General features: G+C 44.0%; 1 protein-coding gene across 1 annotated transcript in view; it reads right to left on the bottom strand.

The window, feature by feature from the left end:
* Positions 1-7718: 7718 nt before the first annotated feature.
* Positions 7719-20986, bottom strand: part of LOC119975681 (dentin sialophosphoprotein-like) — a 155507-nt gene continuing 142239 nt past the window's right edge. Inside the window, exon 6 of the mRNA XM_038815464.1 lies at positions 7719-7742. Coding sequence (XP_038671392.1) covers positions 7719-7742 — 24 coding nt within the window. The remainder of the gene's footprint in view (positions 7743-20986) is intronic.

Below are 20986 nucleotides of genomic sequence, written 5' to 3'. Positions count from 1 at the left end.
TGAATTCCTGCCTTACATCCCTATCCCTTTTCCTACCTATGTCGTTGGTACCTATGTGGACCACGACTTGGGGCTGCTCCCCCTGCTAAGATTCTATAGCCAAATTTGCAGACAACACAAAAGTAGGTGGGACAGTAAGTTGCAATGAGAAAATCAGAGCCTTACAAATGGATATTGATAGGGTGGGCCCAAAATGTGGCAGATGGAGTTTAACGTGGATAAATGTGAGGTCATGTAATTTGGTTGGAAAAGCAGGAAGGCAACTTATTACCTAAATGGGGAGAGAGTGCGGGATGCACCAAGGCAGAGGGATCTGGGGGCGCCTGTTCATGAGTCACAGAAATCTAGCATGCAAGTAGATAATAAAGAAAGCGTATGGAATGTTGGCATTTATAGCTAAAGGAATTGAGTATAAAGGTAAGCCAGTGTTATAAAGATAAAGGTCCTTTATTGTCACAAGTAGCCTTACATTAACACTGCAATGAAGTTACTGTGAAAAGCCCCGAGTCTCCATATTCTGGCTCCTGAACGGGTACACAGAGGGAGAATTCTGAATCCTCAGCTGGTACGGCAATTGAACCTGCACTGCTGGCCTTGTTCTGCATCACAAACCAGCTGTCTAGCACACTGAGCTAAACCAGCCCTGCTATTGCAAATCGACACGGCATTGGTAAAACTTAATCTGGATAATTGTGCACAGTTTTGGTCACCATATGTGAAGAAAGATGAAGTGGCATTGGAGGCAGCACAGAGGAGGTTCACTAGGTTGATTCCAGAGATGAGGTGCGGGATCTTCCATCAGCGATATCCTCTGCCTCTCCGGCAGTGCACTCAAGCCCGCAGATTTCCCGACAGCATGGGGATGCCCACAATGGGCTTGCAAGAAGCCACAGGTCCAAGGAGACACAAAGGTTGGTGACTCCTTACTATGGGCCTGTGAAACAGTGGGTGTTCTATTGGCATGGCTGGGTACCAGAGAGATTGTTTGCAAGGCAAAGCTTGAATGTTTGCGGTGCTCCAGTGCAGAGGAAAAGCAGAAAGAGAGGCTGAAATCCTGGAGGTGGATCCTTGGTGAAGACATCCACGAGAAAACATTGTTTGGGATTTCCAGGCATGTTTTTCAAGAGTGGAAATCCGAAACCTTCATGTGGAAGACAGAGTTGTAGCGAGGCCATTTGGCTCATGATGCGACAAGCATCTAGGGAGAGTTTAATGATAATAATAATCATCGCTTATTGTCACAAGTAGGCTTCAATGAAGTTACTGTGAAAAGCCCCTAGTCACCACATTCCGGCACCTTTTCGGGGAGGACCAGTGCGGGAATTGAACCCGTGCTGCTGGCATTATTCTGCATTGCAAGCCAGCTATTTAGCTCACTTTGCGAAACCAGCCCCAGGAGAAATTCACAGATGTTGTTTTGGGTGGCTTCTGTCACTTGGTTTCAGAGTGTGATGAGTCTGACAGCTGGTTTCCCATTGGTCACATGGACTGTGTACTTACTGTAAACTTTGGAGAATAAGATAGGTTTTTACAAACCTAGATATTTTTATAAACCTATGCCAATTTCCACATTTCTAAGCAAAAAAATAAAAGATGGAATCTATCAAGCCCAGTTCCTCCCTGGGAACTGACTGGTACAGTAGTAACTCAAGCTGGGACTGCAACACCCTGATGAAGTCAGATTCTCAGTACTGGGCTTTTGGACGTAATGTCTTTGGGTTGAAGTGTTAACTCTGAGCTCCATCTGCCCTCTCGCATGAACCTCAAACACCACATTTGAAAAAGAGCAGCAAATTTATCCTTTGTGTCCGAGTCAATACTTTCCCCCAATGCTGTCAATGTTTTGCTACTTGTAGCATCTTATTACATACAAATTGATGCACGTTTCCTACGTGACGGCAGTAACTACACTGCAGGGAAAAAGTGTCTGATTGCCCACAAACCACTCCCGAGGTTGTGGAATGCAATAGACGCAAGTCTTTCTTTCTCCAAGGACAACTTCACGGACTTTTATGGTTATGTTAATTAACTAATTAAAAGTTGTTGCTTTATTAGAAGAATATCAAGGAACATTCATAAATATTAATGTCATACTTGAATATATTAATTCAAAGGAGTACATAGCTCTGCACTTTATTGCATCACCTTTAAAAATGATGAAAACGAAATTGAAACACTTTAGTTTACACATTTTGAAATACCTTCATTATTAGTCAACATCATCAGTTTGTTTTGAAGGCAAGATAATTATTCAAGGATATCGAATGAATATATGAACATATCAATTAGGAGCAGGCGGAAGCCATTCAGCCCCTCGACCTTTGCCATAAAATAAGATGATGGCTGTTGATTGTAACCTCAGCATACATTCCTGTGAACCACAGATATAACCTTTCACCCCCTTCATCTTCTGCTCATCTCCGTGAGGAATAAATCACCCCCTTGTTTTTAACCCTAGTTAACGCTAGGGACCCCTCGTTCTAGATTCTCCCACAAGAGGAAACCTCCTCTCCACATTCAACCTGCCAATACCCCCGAAGATCTTAAAGGTTTCAATCAAGTCACCTTTACCTCTTCTAAATGCCAGTGAATACAAGTCTAGTCTGTCCAACCATCCCTCATAAGACAACCCACCCATTCCAGGTACCAGTCTTTGCTGAAATGCTTCCTTAAATAAGGAGACCAAGACTGTGCACAATACTCCAGATGTGGTCTCACTAGTGTCCTGTACAATTGGTGCATAACCTCCCTCTTCTTGTATTCATGGAAATTAGGATCAGGTGGCCATTCAGCCCTTCCAGCCTGCTCCGCCATTCATTACTATCATGGCTGATCGTCTAACTCAACCTAATACCGCCTTCCCCCATATCCTTTGATCCCCTTTGCCTCAAGTGCTATATCTAGCTACCTCCTGAAAACATACAGGGCTCGATTCTCCATCGGTCGATGCTGGAATTGGGAAAGATAATTTGGCAGAGAATTGGTTTTGAAGCTGATTTCTTGGTAGGCACCTGGTTCATGCCAAATCGCAATTCTCTGGTGCTTCAAGCATCAATACACTGCACTCTGCATGGACAGTAACCGCAGTTGGTTTCATTAGCGGGCCTGACATCATATTTTCTGGGGCCTCAGCGATGCTCCGCCTCCATCAAGGCAAATTCCCGACGCGAGGTTCCCTTGTACCTTTAAAAATTGAGAAACAAGGGCAGCACGGTGGCCTAGTAGTTAGCACAACCGCCTCACGGCACTGAGGTCCCAGGTTCGATCCCGGCTCTGGGTCACTGTCCGTGTGGAGTTTGCACTTTCTCCCCGTGTCTGCGTGGGTTTCGCCCCCACAACCCAAAAATGTGCAGGGTAGGTGGATTGGCCACGCTAAATTGTCCCTTAATTGGAAAAAATAATTGGGTACTCTAAATTTATTTTTTAAAAAATTACAAATTGAGAAACAGGTGGCGATGAGAGAAAGGAGGTGGGATACGGGGAGGCGTGACCGTGGGCTCCCCGCCTTGACACTGACCGAGCTGGCTGGGGGGGAGGGGGAGGTGGGCCACGACTGTTACGGCCTGAAAGGCAGCCATCTTGCTGCACACCCCACTGACTGCCCAACTTGGCACCTGGTTCTGCAGAGCCACCAGCTGTCTGGATGCCCCCCACCCCCAAACTCCAGGGGTTTATTGGGCTGTGGGATATAGGGTAGTGGTGGTGGGGCGGGGATGTGTGACTGGTGTGGGTATGGGGGTGGTGTGCATTGGGGTGGGCGGAGGGGTAGTGGAGGGGTTGGTCACAGGCATGCCATGCCGAACTGCAAATCAGTGGGGTCTCACTTCCTTGCCCGATGCCGACCTCTGACCCGGGCACTGCCCTTCCTTTGGACCCACCGACCAAGTCCAGGGCCCTCTGCTCTGCTGTGGTGAGGGGCCGCAGGGCTGGCCTCTCCAGTCTTCTCTCGCACCTGCCAGTTTATACATGGCCTTCTCCTGGGTGGTGGTGGGGGGGGGGGTTTATGAGTGTGTGGGATGGGTGTTAGTGTCAGAAGCACAATGTTGCCTATTCGCCCTAGCTGCTCTAAGAAGGTTGTGCAGTTTCCCCTGACACTGCTGCCCAGTCCAGATGATGCTGACCACCTTTGCTACCTGCACCCAGGCCCAGCAAACTGCAGTGCTGGCAGCCTCCTCACCCCGGTGTACAGGCTTGCTCTCTTCTCCTCCACAGCACCCAGCACAGTCTCCAGTTACACATCGGTAAATCTTGGTGTTGCATCTTGCTGCCACCTTGTTGGCTGGGATGGTGTGTTTGGGGAGTGAAGTGTGTATCTGTGGCTGCAGCTTGTCAGCTGAGTGTGAATCATGAATCCGATGATTCCGGCACCGTTTCTCATTGGAATCGATTATCTCCCACATGGCATTGTTGCTAGCCCATTAACAGTCACTGAATCAATCCAGGGGAAACTCCAATTTTGCTGTCGCAGAAGTCCACGAATCCTGCCCCACCATCAACCCTTAATCTCATCAACAGGGAATCCGGCCAACAATGTTTTGGACTCAACCATTTTCTGCGGCAATGGATTCTGGGTGAATCTGGGTGAGGAAATGTCTGCAATCTCTGTCCTAAATACCTTGTACCTCAGACTGTAACCCCTGGTTCTGGACGTACCCACCATCGGGAACATCCTCTCTGCATCTACCCTGTCTCGTCTTGTTAGAATTTTATTGGTTTCTATGAGATCCCTCCCCTCATCCTTCTGAACTCCAGCGAATACAATCCTAATCAAGTCAATCTCTCCTCATATGACAGTCCCGCCATCCCAGGAATCAGTCTGGTAAACCTTTGCTGCACTCCCTCAAGAGCAAGAACATCCTACCTCAGGTAAGGACACCAAAACTGCCCACAATACTCCAGGTGTGGCACCATCTTCAAAGAATTCTAGAAGATTTGTCAAGCATGATTTCCCTTTCATAAATCCATGCTGACTTTATCTGATTACACCACTGCTTTCCAAATGCTGTGCTGTGAAATCCTTGATAATGGACTCTAGCAACTTTCCAACTATCCCTGTGATACCCCACTAGCTGGGGTCCCAGCACCGATCCCTGCCGTACCCCACTAGCTGGGGTCCCAGCACCGATCCCTGCCGTACCCCACTAGCTGGGGTCCCAGCACCGATCCCTGCCGTACCCCACTAGCTGGGGTCCCAGCATCAATCCCTGCCGTACCCCACTAGCTGGGGTCCCAGCACCGATCCCTGTGGTACCCCACTAGCTGGGGTCCCAGCACCGATCCCTGCCGTACCCCATTAGCTGGGGTCCCAGCACCGATCCCTGCGGTATCCCACTAGCTGGGGCCCCAGCACCGATCCCTGCCGTACCCCACTAGCTGGGGTCCCAGCACCGATCCCTGCGGCACCCCACTTGCTGGGGTCCCAGCACCGATCCCTGCGGCACCCCACTTGCTGGGGTCCCAGCACCGATCCCTGCCGTACCCCACTAGCTGGGGTCCCAGCACCGATCCCTGCCGTACCCCACTTGCTGGGGTCCCAGCACCGATCCCTGCGGCACCCCACTTGCTGGGGTCCCAGCACCGATCCCTGCCGTACCCCACTAGCTGGGGTCCCAGCACCGATCCCTGCCTTACCCCACTAGCTGGGGTCCCAGCACCGATCCCTGCGGTACCCCACTAGCTGGGGGACCCAGCACCGATCCCTGCGGTACCCCACTAGCTGGGATCCCAGCACCGATCCCTGTGGTACCCCACTAGCTGGGGTCCCAGCACCGATCCCTGTGGTACCCCACTAGCTGGGGTCCGAGCACCGATCCCTGCGGTACCCCACTAGCTGGGATCCCAGCACCGATCCCTGTGGTACCCCACTAGCTGGGATCCCAGCACCGATCCCTGCGTTGCCCCACTAGCTGGGATCCCAGCACCGATCCCTGCCGTACCCCACTAGCTGGGGTCCCAGCACCGATCCCTGCCGTACCCCACTAGCTGGGGCCCCAGCACCGATCCCTGCCGTACCCCACTAGCTGGGGCCCCAGCACCGATCCCTGTGGTACCCCACTAGCTGGGGTCCCAGCACCGATCCCTGTGGTACCCCACTAGCTGGGGTCCCAGCACCGATCCCTGCCGTACCCCACTAGCTGGGGGTCCCAGCACCGATCCCTGCGGCACCCCACTTGCTGGGGTCCCAGCACCGATCCCTGCCGTACCCCACTAGCTGGGGCCCCAGCACCGATCCCTGTGGTACCCCACTAGCTGGAGTCCCAGCACCGATCCCTGCCGTACCCCACTAGCTGGGGTCCCAGCACTGATCCCTGCCGTACCCCACTAGCTGGGGTCCCAGCACCGATCCCTGTGGTACCCCACTAGCTGGAGTCCCAGCACTGATCCCTGCCGTACCCCACTAGCTGGGGTCCCAGCACCGATCCCTGCCGTACCCCACTAGCTGGGGTCCCAGCACTGATCCCTGCCGTACCCCACTAGCTGGGGTCCCAGCACCGATCCCTGCCGTACCCCACTAGCTGGGGATCCCAGCACCGATCCCTGTGGTACCCCAGCACCGATCTCTGTGGTACCCCAGCACTGATCCCTGTGGTACCCCAGCACAGATCCCTGCCGTACCCCACTAGCTGGGGTCCCAGCACCGATCCCTGCCATACCCCACTAGCTGGAGTCCCAGCACCGATCCCTGTGGTACCCCTCTAGCTGGGGTCCCAGCACCGATCCCTGTGGTACCCCAGCACTGATCCCTGTGGTACCCCAGCACGGATCCCTGTGGTACCCCAGCACTGATCCCTGTGGTACCCCAGCACTGATCCCTGTGGTACCCCAGCACTGATCCCTGTGGTACCCCACTAGTTACTGCCTGCCAATTAGACAAGGACCCATTAATTCCTACTCTTTGTTTCCTCTCTGCAGAAAAGGTTGAGGAAGGACCTGATTAAGGAGCACTGGATTGTGAGGCACCCAGGTAGGCTAGCAAGGAACTTTTCCCCTTAGCAGAGGGCTCAATAATCAGCCTAGATTTAAGGTAAGAAGTAGAAGATTTAGAGGATGTTTGAGGAAAAGCTTTTTCACCAAAGTGGTGGGAATGTGGAAAACACTGAAAGGCGGGCACCTTCAACACATTAAACAGCATTTAGATAAACGTTTGAAATGTCATAGCCGCACAAGGTACAGGTCAGTGATGGACACTGGGATTAGACAAGATGCCCAGTGCAAACACATTGGACCAAGGACCACTTTCTGTAGAATGTTATATTTGCTGTGCTCATCTTATTGAATCTAAGCCCTATGATGAATAGTCTCAGGAATCTAACACAAAGATCCAGCTGTTACCCTTGGAAACTTTGTCATAGCTTCATCAAGTACCCCCAACATCTACTTCCATCCATTGTCCCCTGAAAGAAACTTCCAGAATTATTCAGTGTGCTTTAAAACCCATCATTGTCAGAGCCAAATTAAGCCCAATACACAACCAAACAGTTAAAACCTGCCTCTGCACTAAAAGTATTATCCTGTGTTATTCTTCAACATATTCCGAGGGTTTAGCAAATGAAACTGACATCTGAAGTCAGTGTCATATCAGAATAGGTGTAATTCACGCCCTGGGTGCTTCAGTGAGTTTGTGGGTTTTGTGGGAAGAGGTTGTCACAGACCTGCAGCTGACACAACTTCTTTAGAAAAAGGGAAGCAGGAAGAATAAACATCCCGTTCAAATAAAATCAAAAACTGGCAATTCTGGAAATCTGAAATAAAAAGAGAAAATGTTAGGAAATTTCAGCTGGCTGGGCAGCACTTGTGGAACTGTTAATGTTCCATGTTGTATGGGCTCTTGCTCAGAGAAGAAAGGTGCTGAGTCATTCCAGCATTTTCTGTTTCCCCTCTGTTCTAATGCTGTATGCACTGATTCCAGAGAGAAATTAAACTGATTTCAGAGAAAATTTTAACTGATTTCAGAGATTAAATTAAACTGATTTCAGAGATTAAATTAAACTGATTTCAGAGATTAAATTAAACTGATTTCAGAGAGAAATTAAACTGATTGGAGAGAAACTAAACTAAACTGATTTTAAAATTAAATTCAACTGATTGCAGACCTAAACACACTGAACTGATTTTGGAAATCAAATAAACTGATTTCAGAGTTAAACTAAGCTACACTGATTCTAAAGTTAAACTAAACTGATTTCAGAGCAAACTAAAATGATTTCAGAGATAAATAAAAATGCTTGAAGAGCCAAACTATTCAGATTTCAGAGCAACACTATACTGATTCTAGAGTAAAACTAAATTAAACTGATTTCAGTGAGGAACAAAACTGATTTCAAACTGAATTAAACTGATTGCAGTGAGAAACAAAACTGACTTCATAGCTAAACAATAATGATTTTAGACCCACACTATTCTGATTTCAGAGACAAACTATACTTTTATAGTTTTATAGGGAAGGGAAAGTCAGGGAACCAAGAGGTGAAGGAATCAGTGGGAAGCGTAGCTGCTTAGGATTACAAAAAATCACGAAAAGACAGAGCTCAGGAGAGGTTACGATAGTCCCCATCTCACAAAATATGACACAGTGTATGGAAAGGCTCAGTAAACCAAGGTCCACCACACTAAGAAAACAAAAAGGGACAGTCAATAGGGAATTAAAGGTGCTATATTTAAATGCCCGCAGTGTACGGAACAAGGTAGATGAGCTTGTGGCCCAGATTGTGACTGGCAGGTATGATGTGGTAGGCATCACAGAGACGTGGTTGCAGGGGGTTCAGGACTGGCAGTTAAACATCCAGGGATTTACAACCTATTGATAAGACAGAGAGGTGGGTAGAGGGGGTGGGGTTGCCTTGTTAATTAGAAACGAAATTAAATCAATAGCACTAAACGACATAGGGTCAGACAATGTGGAGTCTGTGTGGGTAGAGTTGAGGAACCACAAAGGCAAAAAAACCATAATGGGAGTTATGTACAGGCCTCGTGACAGTGGTCAGGACCAGGGGCACAAAATGCACCACGAAATAGAAAGGGCATGTCAGAAAGGCAAGGTCACAGTGATCATGGGGGACTTCAATATGCAGGTGGACTGGGTAAATAATGTTGCCAGTGGACCCAAAGAAAGGGAATTCATTGAATGTTTACAGGATGGCTTTTTGGAACAGCTTGTGATGGAGCCCACGAGGGAACAGGCTATTCTGGACTTAGTGTTATGTAATGAGCCAGAATTGATAAAAGATCTTAAAGTAAGGGAACACTTAGGAAGCAGTGATCATAATATGGTAGACTTCAGTCTGCAATTTGAAAGAAGGAAGGTAGAATCAGATGTAAAGGTTTTACAGTTAAATAAAGGTAATTACAGGCGCATGAGGGAGGAACTGACGAAAATCGACTGGAAGCAGAGGCTAGTGGGAAAGACAGTAGAACAGCAATGGCAGGAGTTTCTGGGAGTAATTGAGGACACAGTGCAGAGGTTCATCCCAAAGAAAAGAAAGGTTATCAGAGGGAGGATTAGGCAGCCATGGCTGACAAAGGAAGTCAGGGAATGCATCAAGGCAAAAGAGAGAGCCTATAATGTGGCAAAGAGTAGTGGGAAGTCAGAAGATTGGGAAGGCTACAAAAACAAACAGAGGATAACAAAGAGAGAAATAAGGAAGGAGAGGGTCAAATATGAAGGTAGGCTAGCCAGTAACATTAGGAATGATAGTAAAAGTTTCTTTAAATACATTAAAAACAAACGGGAGGCAAAAGTAGACATTGGGCCGCTCCAAAATGACGCTGGTAATCTAGTGATGGGAGACAAGGAAATAGCTGAGGAACTTAATAAGTACTTTGCGTCAGTCTTCACAGTAGAAGACATGAGTAATATCCCAACAATTCAGGAAAGTCAGGGGCAGAGTTGAATATGGTTGCCATCAAAAAGGAGAAAGTGCTAGAGAAACTAAAAGGTCTGAAAATTGATAAATCTCCGGGCCCAGATGGGCTACATCCTAGAGTTCTAAAGGAGATAGCTGAAGAAATAGTGGAGGCGTTAGTTATGATCTTTCAAAAGTCACTGGAATCAGGGAAAGTCCCAGAGGATTGGAAAATCGCTGTTGTAACCCCCCTGTTCAAGAAGGGAACAAGAAAAAAGATGGAAAATTAAAGGCCAATTAGCCTAACCTCGGTTGTTGGCAAAATTCTAGAATCCATCGTTAAGGATGAGATTTCTAAATTCTTGGAAGTGCAGGGTCGGATTAGGGCAAGTCAGCATGGATTTAGTAAGGGGAGGTCGTGCCTGACAAACCTGTTAGAGTTCTTTGAAGAGATAACAAATAGGTTAGACCAAGGAGAGCCAATGGATGTTATCTATCTTGACTTCCAAAAGGCCTTTGACAAGGTGCCTCACGGGAGACTGCTGAGTAAAATAAGGGCCCATGGTATTCGAGGCAAGGTACTAACATGGATTGACGATTGGCTGTCAGACAGAAGGCAGAGAGTTGGGATAAAAGGTTCTTTTTCGGAATGGCAACCGGTGACAAGTGGTGTCCCGCAGGGTTCAGTGTTGGGGCCACAGCTGTTCTCTTTATATATTAATGATCTAGATGACGGGACTGGGGGCATTCTGGCCAAGTTTGCCGATGATACAAAGATAGGTGGAGGGGCAGGTAGTATTGAGGAGGTGGGGAGGCTGCAGAAAGATTTAGACAGTTTAGGAGAATGGTCCAAGAAGTGGCTGATGAAATTCAACGTGGGCAAGTGCGAGGTCTTGCACTTTGGAAAAAAGAATAGAGGCATGGACTATTTTCTAAATGGTGACAAAATTCATAATGCTAAAGTGCAAAGGAACTTGGGAGTCCTAGTCCAGGATTCTCTAAAGGTAAACTTGCAGGTTGAGTCCGTAATTAAGAAAGCAAATGTAATGTTGTCATTTATCTCAAGAGGCTTGGAATATAAAAGCAGGGATGTACTTCTGAGGCTTTATAAAGCACTAGTTAGGCCCCATTTAGAATACTGTGTGCAATTTTGGGCCCCACACCTCAGGAAGGACATACTGGCACTGGAGCGGGTCCAGCGGAGATTCACACGGATGATCCCAGGAATGGTAGGCCTAACATACGATGAACGTCTGAGGATCGTGGGATTATATTCATTGGAGTTTAGGAGGTTGAGGGGAGATCTAATAGAAACTTACAAGATAATGAATGGCTTGGATAGGATGGACGTAGGGAAGTTGTTTCCATTAGCAGGGGAGACTAGGACGCGGGGCACAGCCTTAGAATAAAAGGGAGTCACTTTAGAACAGAGATGAGGAGAAATTTCTTCAGCCAGAGAGTGGTAGGTCTGTGGAATTCATTGCCACAGAGGGCGGTGGAGGCCGGGACGTTGAGTGTCTTTAAGACAGAAATTGATAAATTCTTGATTTCTCGAGGAATTAAGGGCTATGGGGAGAGAGCGGGTAAATGGAGTTGAAATCAACCATGATTTAATGGTGGAGTGGACTCGATGGGCCGAATGGCCTTACTTCCGCTCCTATGTCTTATGGTCTTATGGTCTTATACTGATTATAGAGCCAAGCGAAATTGATTTTAGAGGCAAACTAAAATAAATTGATTTCAATATGAAATTAAACAGGTTCCTGAGCTGAACTATACTGATTCAGAGCCAAAATATGCTGTTTTTAGAAACAAATTAAGAAGGCATACGGCATGCTTGCCTTCATCGGACGGGGTATTGAGTACAAGAGTCGGCAGGTCATGTTACAGTTGTATAGGACTTTGGTTCGGCCACATTTGGAATACTGCGTGCAGTTCTGGTCGCCACATTACCAGAAGGATGTGGATGCTTTGGAGAGGGTGCAGAGGAGGTTCACCAGGATGTTGCCTGGTATGGAGGGTGCTAGCTATGAAGAAAGGTTGAGTAGATTAGGATTGTTTTCGTTGGAAAGACGGAGGTTGAGGGGGGACCTGATTGAGGTCTACAAAATTATGAGAGGTATGGACAGGGTGGATAGCAACAAGCTTTTACCAAGAGTGGGGGTGTCAGTTACAAGGGGTCACGATTTCAAAGTGAGAGCGGGAAAGTTTAAGGGAGATGTGCGTGGAAAGTTTTTTACGCAGAGGGTGGTGGGTGCCTGGAACGCTTTACCAGCGGAGGTGGTAGAGGCGGGCACGATAGCATCATTTAAGAAGCATCTAGACAGATATATGAATGGGCGGGAACAGAGGGAAGTAGACCTTGGAAAATAGGAGACAGGTTTAGATAAAGGATCTGGATCGGCGCAGGCTGGGAGGGCCGAAGGGCCTGTTCCTGTGCTGTAATTTTCTTTGTTCTTTGTTCTTTGTTCTAAACTGATTTCAGATAGAAACTAAATTTACTTTAGAACCAAACTGTATTGAATTGTTTGGCCAACCTACACTGATTTTTTTGCACCAAACCATGTTAATTTTCGAGACAAACCATGTTGATTTTGGAGCCAAACTAAACTGATTTTAAAGCCAAACTAAACTGATTTTAAAGCCAAACTAAACTGATTTTACAGCTACAGCAAACTGAATTCAGAGCCAAACTAGGCTGATTTTAGAGCCAAACTAAACTGAAACTAGGCTGATTTTAGAGATAAACTAAACTGATTTCCGAGTTAAATTAAAATGATTTCAGAGAGAAACTAAAGGGAGTTTGGAGAGAAACTAAACTGTTTCCAGGCAGAAATTAAACTAATTCCAGAGAGGAACTAAACTAATTTAAGAGCGAAATTAAACTAACTCAAGAGAAATTAAACAAATTGATAGAAAAAACTGACCTGGTTCCAGAGAGCAATGAAACTGATTTTGGCGAGAAACTGAAACTAATTGCAGAATTAAACTAAACGGATTTCAGAGTTAAACTAAACTGATTTAGGGCTAAGCTGAACAAAACTGATTTCAGAGATAACTAAACTGGTTTGAGAGTTAAACAAAACTAAACTGATTTCGGAGCTTGGCTACACTGATTTCAGAGATAGACTATGCTTCACTGATTCTGGAGCTAAATTAAACTGATTCCAGAGAGAAACAAAACAGAATTCAGACATAAATAAAAGTGATTTTAGAGCCAAGCTACACTGATGTTAGAGACACTATACTGAATTTAGAGCCAATCTATTCTGATTTCAGAGTTAAACAATACTGATTTTAGAGCCAAACTAAACTTATTTTAGAGCTAAACTGACTGATTTTGGAGTCAAACTAAACTAAATTGATTTCAGTGGGAAGTAAACTGAATTCAGATACAAACAGTACTCTTTTTGGAGCCAGACTGTACTGATTTCAGAGCCAGACTAAAGTCAACTGATTTCTGCGAGGAACTAAATTGACTTCAGAGTCAAAGTGATTTCTTTCACCAATCCACGCATATTATCAAGGCAAACTGTGCTGATTTTGGAGCCAAGCTGAACTGAATTTAGAGCCAAACTAAACTGGTTTTAGAGGAACACTAAACTGATTTCAGAGAGAAAAAGGATCCTGATTTTAGAGCCAAACAATCCTGATTTTAGAGCCAAATAATTATACTTATTTTAGAGCCAAACTAAATTAAACTTATTTCAGTGTGAAATCTAACTGATTTAAGAGATAATCTGTGCTGATTGTGGAGCCAAACTACTGGTTTTAGAACCAATGCAAATTGATTTTAGAGCCAAGCTAAACTGAATTTAGAGCCAAACTGCACAGATTTCTTAGCCAAACTACACTGATGAAGTATACGGATTTTAGAGTCAAGCCATACTGAATTTGCTTCTAATCTAAACTTAAATAATTTTAGTGAGGAACTCAATTGATTCCAGCGAGAAATTAAACTTATTTTAAGAGAAACTGAACTGGTTCCAGAGTAAAATTTAAATGATTTCAGAGAGGACCTAAACTGATTTCAGAGAGAAACAAAACAGATTCTTGAAAGAAATCAAACTTACTTTGAGAGAATCTAAACTGATTTCAGAGAGAAACTAAACTGATTGCAGAGAATAATTAAACTGATTTCATAAATAAACTGATCTGACTTGAGTAAAACTAAACTGATTTAATTGAAGAACTAAACTACTTTTAGAGAGAAACTGAACAGTTTCTATAGAGAAAAGAAACTGATTTCAGAACAAAAATAAACTGATTTCAGAGAGCAATTAAACTGATTTCAGAGAGATAATAAACTGATTTCAGAGAGAAATTAAACTGATTTCAGAGATAAATTAAACTGTTTCGAGAACAATTAAACTGATTTACAGAGAAAACTAAACTGATTCCAGAGAGCAATGAAACTGATTTTGGTGAAAAACTGAAACTAATTTCAGAGCTAACCTAAACAGGCGCTGGAATGTGGCGACTAGGGGCTTTTCACAGTAACTTCATTTGAAGCCTACTTGTGACAATAAGCAATTTTCATTTCATTTCATTTTAGAGCTGCACTATGCTGATTTTAGAGCCGTACTATGCTGATGTTGGAGCCAAGCTAAACTTAATTCACAGCCAAATTCGACTGATTTAATAGCCAAACAATACTGATTTGGGAGCCAAACTAAACTAATTTTAGAGCCAAACTATTCAGACTTTACTCCCAAACTAAACTAATCTGATTTCAGCAAGAAACTAAATTGACTTCAGAGTTAAACTATACTGATTTTACATTCAAACTCTACTGATTTTAGAGCCAGATGACACTGATTTTTGATCCGATCTAAATGAAACTGATTTTGGTGAGAAACTACACTGATGTTAGAGCCAAACATAATGAAACTGATTTAAGTGAGAAAAAAAAACTGATTTTAGAGCCATACTATGCTGATTTTTGAGTAAAACAAATTTAAACAGTTTTCAGTGAGAAACAAAACTGATTTTGGAGCTAATCTATCTCAACTTTAGAGTCACTAAATGCTAATTTTAGAGCCAAACTAAACTGATCTCAGAGCCAAACTAAAATGTTTTAGCACCAAAATTGATTGTAGAACCAAACTAAATTGATTTTAGGCCAAACTACACTCACCTGGTTTCAGTGAGAAACTAAACTGATTTCAGAGCCAATCAATATTGATTTTAGAACCAAACTAAACTGGTTTTAGAGCCAAAACAAACTTAATTTATGGCCAAACTAAACTGATTTTGGAGCCAAACTAAACTAAACAGATTCCAACATGAAATAAAACAGACTAAACAGCTAACCTAAAGTGATTTCAGAACAAAAAGATCCTGATTTTAGAGCCAACTAATAATACTTATTTTGGAGCCAAACTAACTAATTTTGGAGCCAAACTATACTTATTTTAGAGACAAAACAAACTAAACTTATTTCAGTGAGAAACCTAACTGTGTTAAGAGCCAATCTATGCTGATTCTGGAGCCAAACTACTGATTTTAGAACCAATGTAAATTGATTTTAGAGCCAAACTAAACTGATTTACTGCCAAAATAAACTGATTTTAGAACTAAAGTATACTGATTTTAGAGCCAAAATAAACTGATTTTAGATTCAAACTATACTGATTTCTTAGCTGAACTATACTGATTTTAGAGCTGAACTATACTGAATTTGCTGCTAATCTAAACTAAAATGATTTCAGTGAGGAACTCAACTGAGTTGAATATACATTAAAGATCTGGAAGAAGGAACTGAAGGCACTGTTGCTAAGTTTGCAGATGCTATAAAGATCTGTAGAGGGACAGATAGTATTGAGGAAGCAAGGGGGCTGCAGAAAGATTTGGACAAGCTAGGAGAATGGCCAGTGAAGTAGCAAATGAAACACAATGTGGAAAAGTGAGGTTATGCACGTTGGAAGGAGGAATTTAGGCATAGACTATTTTCTAAATGGGGAAATGCTTAGGAAGTCAGAAGTATAGAGGGACTTGGGAGTCCTTGTTCATGATTCTCATAAGGGTAATGTGCAGGTTCAGTCAGCAGTTAAGAAGGCAAATGCAATGTTAGCATTCATGTCAAGAGGGCTAGAATACAAGACCAGGGATGAACTTCTGAAGCTGTATAAGGCTCTGGTCAGACCCCATTTGGAGTATTGTGAGCAGTTTTGGGTCCTGTATCTAAGGAAGGCTGTGCTGCCTTGGAAAGGGTCCAGAGGAGGTTCACAAGAATGATCCCTGGAATGAAGAGCTCGTCGTATGAGGAACGGTTGAGGATTCTGGGTCTGTACTTGTTGGAGTTTAGAAGGATGAGGGGGGATCTTATTGAAACTTACAGGATACTGCGAGGCCTGGATAGAGTGGACGTGGAGAGGATGTTTCCACTTGTGAGAAAAACTAGAACCAGAGGACACCATCTCAGACTAATGAGATTATCCTTTAAAACAGAGATGAGGAGGAATTTCTTCAGCCAGAAGGTGGTGAATCTGTGGAACTCTTTGCTGCAGAAGGTTGTGGAGGCCAAATCACTGAGTGTCTTTAAGACAGATAGATAGATTCTTGATTAACAACGGGATCAGGGGTTATGGGAGAAGGCAGGAGAACGGGGATGTAAAACTATCAGCCATGATTGAATGGTGGAGCAGACTCGATGGGCCGAGTGGCCTAATTCTGCTCCTATGTTTATCGTCTTATGGTCTTATGATTTAAGAGGGAAACTAAACTGTTCCAAACAGAAAATAAACTGATTCCAGAGAGGAACTAAAGTGATTTTAGAGAAAAATTAAATGGATTCCTGAAAGAAATTAAACTTATTTTGAGAGAATCTAAACTGATTTCAGAGAGGAACTAAACTGATTTCATAAATAAACTAAACTGATTTCAGTGAAGACCAAAACTGATTTTAGAGAGAAACTGAACAGTTGCCAGAGAGAAATTAAACTGATTCCAGAGAGATAATAAACTGATTCCAGAGAGAAATTAAACATATTGATAGGGAAAACTTAACTAGTTCCAGAGAGCAATGAAACTGATTCCAGAAAGAAACTGATTTTGGATAGGAACTGAAACTAATTTCAGAGCTAAACTAAACTGATTTTGGCGAGAAAATAAACTGGTTTTAGAGTTAAACAAAACTAAACTGATTTTGGAGCTTGGCTGCACTGATTTCAGCAATAAACTAAGCTACACTGATTCTAGAGCTAAAGTAAACTGATTCCAGAGAGAAACGAAACTGATTTCAGAGATAAATAAAAGTGATTACAGAGCTAACCTATACTGATTTTAGAGCCGATTTATCCTGATTTCACAATTAAACAATATTGATTTTAGAGCCAAACAAAACTGATTGTAGAACCAAACTACACTGATTTTAGAGCCAAACTAAAGGAAACTGATTTCTGTGAGGAACTAAATTGACTTTAGAGCCAAACTAAATTGATTTTAGACTCAAACTGATTCTTCCCCAATCTACGCTAAATTCCAAGAAAATCTATGCTGATTTTTGAGTGAAGCTAAATTGAACTTTGAGCCAAACTAAACTGATTTCAGAGTGAAAGGATCCTGAGACAACCTACACTGACTTCAGAGCCAAATTAAACTGATTTTAATGAGAAACTAAACTGATTTTAGAGCAAAAAAAATTTAAACTGTTTTCAGTGGGAAACCAAACTGATTTTGGAGCCAATCGATACAAACTTTAGAGTCACTAAATGCTGTTTTTAGAAGCCAAACTAAACTGATCTCAGAGCCAAACTAAAATTCTTTTAACACCAAACTATATTGATTATAGAGCCAAACGAAACTGGTTTTAAGCCAAACTATACTCAACTGATTTCAGCAAGAAACTAAACTGATTTCAGAGCAAATCAATACTGATTTTAGAGCTAAATTAAACCGATTTTGGAATCAAGCTAACCTGATTTCAGAGTTAAACTATACTAATTTTAGAGCCAAACTAAGCTGATTATCACATATAATTTGATTGTTTTCAGTGCTAAATAAAAGTGATTTGAGTACTAAATGATACTGACACGAGAGTCAAACCTACCTGAATTCAGAGCCATGCTACTGCTCTTAGAGCCAAAATAGAGTGGGCTGAATTTTCCATTCCTATATCTAAGTGCTGACATGAATGGAGGATCCATGGTATTCCATGATGGAAAACCCGGTGCCACACTCACAATGATTCTGCTACAGGTGAGGGGCTAGCACAGGCGCTGTGTAAAATACGCACAGAATGCATGAAAAATGCTTGGAGAATTGCGAGGTCGATGCTGGACAGGCGCATGGCTGACAAGCTGTAGCTGCGCATATGCCTATACCCTGCACACATGCACCAATCGCACCTGTGAAGATGGTGCCCATTGTGTGAGACCCGTTTGCCCCGACCCCACAGCCCACTTCCGGGCCACCCCCACTACTCCCCCCAGCCCTGGCAGAAACTCCCCATTCAGTGGCATGGCTTTCGGTGAAGTAAGGTGGTGCTGATGATTGTCCTCACACCCTCTCTCTCTCTCGATCTCCGCAGCCGCCATGCCAGGCTCATGACTGATGAAACCACATGTGGCCTGCGCATTGCATTGCGGGTGCGCTCAATAATTGTAAGGAACTATGGTTACGACTGTGCACGTCATGATGACGCCGATTTGGAGGGGATGGAGCATCACGACCTGGTGTCAACCAGCACCTGCTGCAATTTCGGAGTTGTGAACCATTCTCTGCCCATTTACCATTCCTGATTTCGGCATCGGGCAATGGAGAATCCCACCCATTGTCTTTGGAGTCAAACTATACTGAATTTTGCGCCAAACTATGGTAATGTTCGAGACAAACTGTGCAGATCGTGGAGCCAAGCCAATATCATTTTACAGCTGAACTAAACTGATTTCAGAGAGAAATGAAACTGATTTTAGAACAACACTATACTGATTTTAGAGCTCAACTAAACTGATTTCTGCAAAAAACTAAACTGATTTCAGAGCCAAACTCTACTGACTTTAGAGCCAGATATACTGATTTTAGTGGCATGCTAAACTGATTTTAGAGGCAAAGTATGCTGATTTTAGAGCCAAACTAATTTCAGCATGAAAGTATACAGATTTCTGATCCAAATATTGCAGATTTCAGAACCAAACTATACTGATTGTAGAGCCAAACTAAATTAATTTAATTTCAGTGAGAAAGTAAACTGAAGTCAGAGCCAAGTCATAGTGATGTTAGAGCCTAACTGGACTGATTTCAGAGCCAGACTAAACTCAACTGATTTATCCGAGAAACTAAATTTACTTTCCAGCCAAATCATATTGATTTTATCATCAAACTATACTGATTTTGGCACAAAGCTAAACTGCTTTAAAAGCCAAACTAAACTGGTTTTAGATTCAAATTAAACTGATTTAAAACCTAAACTATGCTGATTTCTGAGCCAGACAATTGATTTTAGAGCCAATCTACACTGATTTCAGTGTTAAAGTCGACTGATTTTATTGCCAAACTATATTGATTTTAGCGTTAAACTACACTGATTTTGGAATGAAGCTAAACTACTTTAAAAGCCAATCGAAACTAATTTTAGAATTAAATGAAAGTCATTTAAAAGCCAAACTCTACTGATTTTAGAGTCAAACTAAACTCAACTGATTTCTCTGAGAAGCTAAATTGACTTTAGAGCCAAACTACATTGATTTAGAGTCAAACTATACTGATTTGGAGCAAAGCTAAAATGATTTTAAAGCCAACCTAAACTGATTTTAGAGTTAAACTAAACTGATTTTAAAGAAAAACTATACTGATTTACAGAGCCAAACTACTGAATTTAGAACCAATCTGTATGGATATCATAGTTAAACTGTACTGATTTTAGAGCTGCACTAAGCTACTATTAGAGACAAGTTAAACTGCATGTAGAACCAAACAAGACTGATGTTATAGACACACTATACTAATTTTACTCCCAAACTAAAATTAACTGATTGCTGGAAGAAATTAAACTGATTTCTGAGCAAGGCTCCTGATTTTAGAGCCAAACTAAACTGAACTAATTTCACTGAGAATCTAATCTGATTTTGTAGCCAAACTATACAGACTTGAGAGCAAAACTATAATGATTTTAGAGACAAACTATAAAAACTTTAGAGCCAAACTAAACTAACCTGGGGCGGAATTTTCCGCACCCGCGATGAATCGGGAAGGCCGTCCTGAACTCGGCCGAGTTTCACGATGGCCTCGGAGGCCGCTCCTCGCACCTTATTCATCCCCACCCCCCCAGGGGGCTAGGACCGGTGCTCCGTAACTCTCGGCCGCTGGGCCATGATGCTTGCGTCAAGGCGGCGCGCCGAGAACGACGCGATGGCGGCACCTAAGTGAAGTCAGACACGCATGCGCAGGTTGGCCGGCTCCAATCCGCGCATGCGCAGCTGATGTCATGACGGCTAACGGCTCCAACCCGCGCATGCAAGGTTTCTGTCTTCTTCTCCGCTGCGCCGCAAGGCCTGGTGGCTTGATCTTGCGGGGCGGCGGACGGGAAAGAGTGCGTCCCTTTGAGACACCGGCCCAATGATCGGTGGGCACCGATCGCGGGCCAGTCCCCTCCCGAGCATGGCCGTGGTGCTCACTCCCCTCTCCGCCCCCCACAAGCCACAAACGAGCATCTAGCACCCATGTTCACGATGGCAGGGACCAGGTGTGGTTGCCGCCGTCGTGAACCAGTCGGGAACGGCAGGCCGCTCGGCCCATCCAGGCCGGAGAATCGCCGGTCGCCGTGTGGGGGGGTGGTGAATCGCGGGGGGCGCCAGGGGGGCGTGTCGTGAGTCGCCCGGCCCTCCCGCGATTCTCCCACCCAGCGTGGGGAGCGGAGAATCGCGCCAACTGATTTTAGAGTCCAGTTTTACTAATTTTCAAAACTAAACTGATTTCAGAGCCAATCTGGACTTATTTTAGAGCCAAACTATACTGATTTTAGAGACAAACTAAACTGATCGCAGCAAGGGGCTAATCGGATTTCAGAGCAAACTTTTCTGATTTTAGAGCCAGACTATACTGAATTTTAGAGCCCGAAATCTGACTTTTGAGCCAAACTAAACTAAACTAAACTGATTTGAGTGAGAGACTAAACAGGTTTCACTGCGAAATTATACTGATTT

Source organism: Scyliorhinus canicula, chromosome 13, assembly GCF_902713615.1.
Source record: "Scyliorhinus canicula chromosome 13, sScyCan1.1, whole genome shotgun sequence".
In the NCBI taxonomy this organism is placed as follows: domain Eukaryota; kingdom Metazoa; phylum Chordata; class Chondrichthyes; order Carcharhiniformes; family Scyliorhinidae; genus Scyliorhinus; species Scyliorhinus canicula.
Note: the sequence above shows the minus strand (reverse complement) of the source record. Positions and strands in the feature narration are given on the sequence as shown.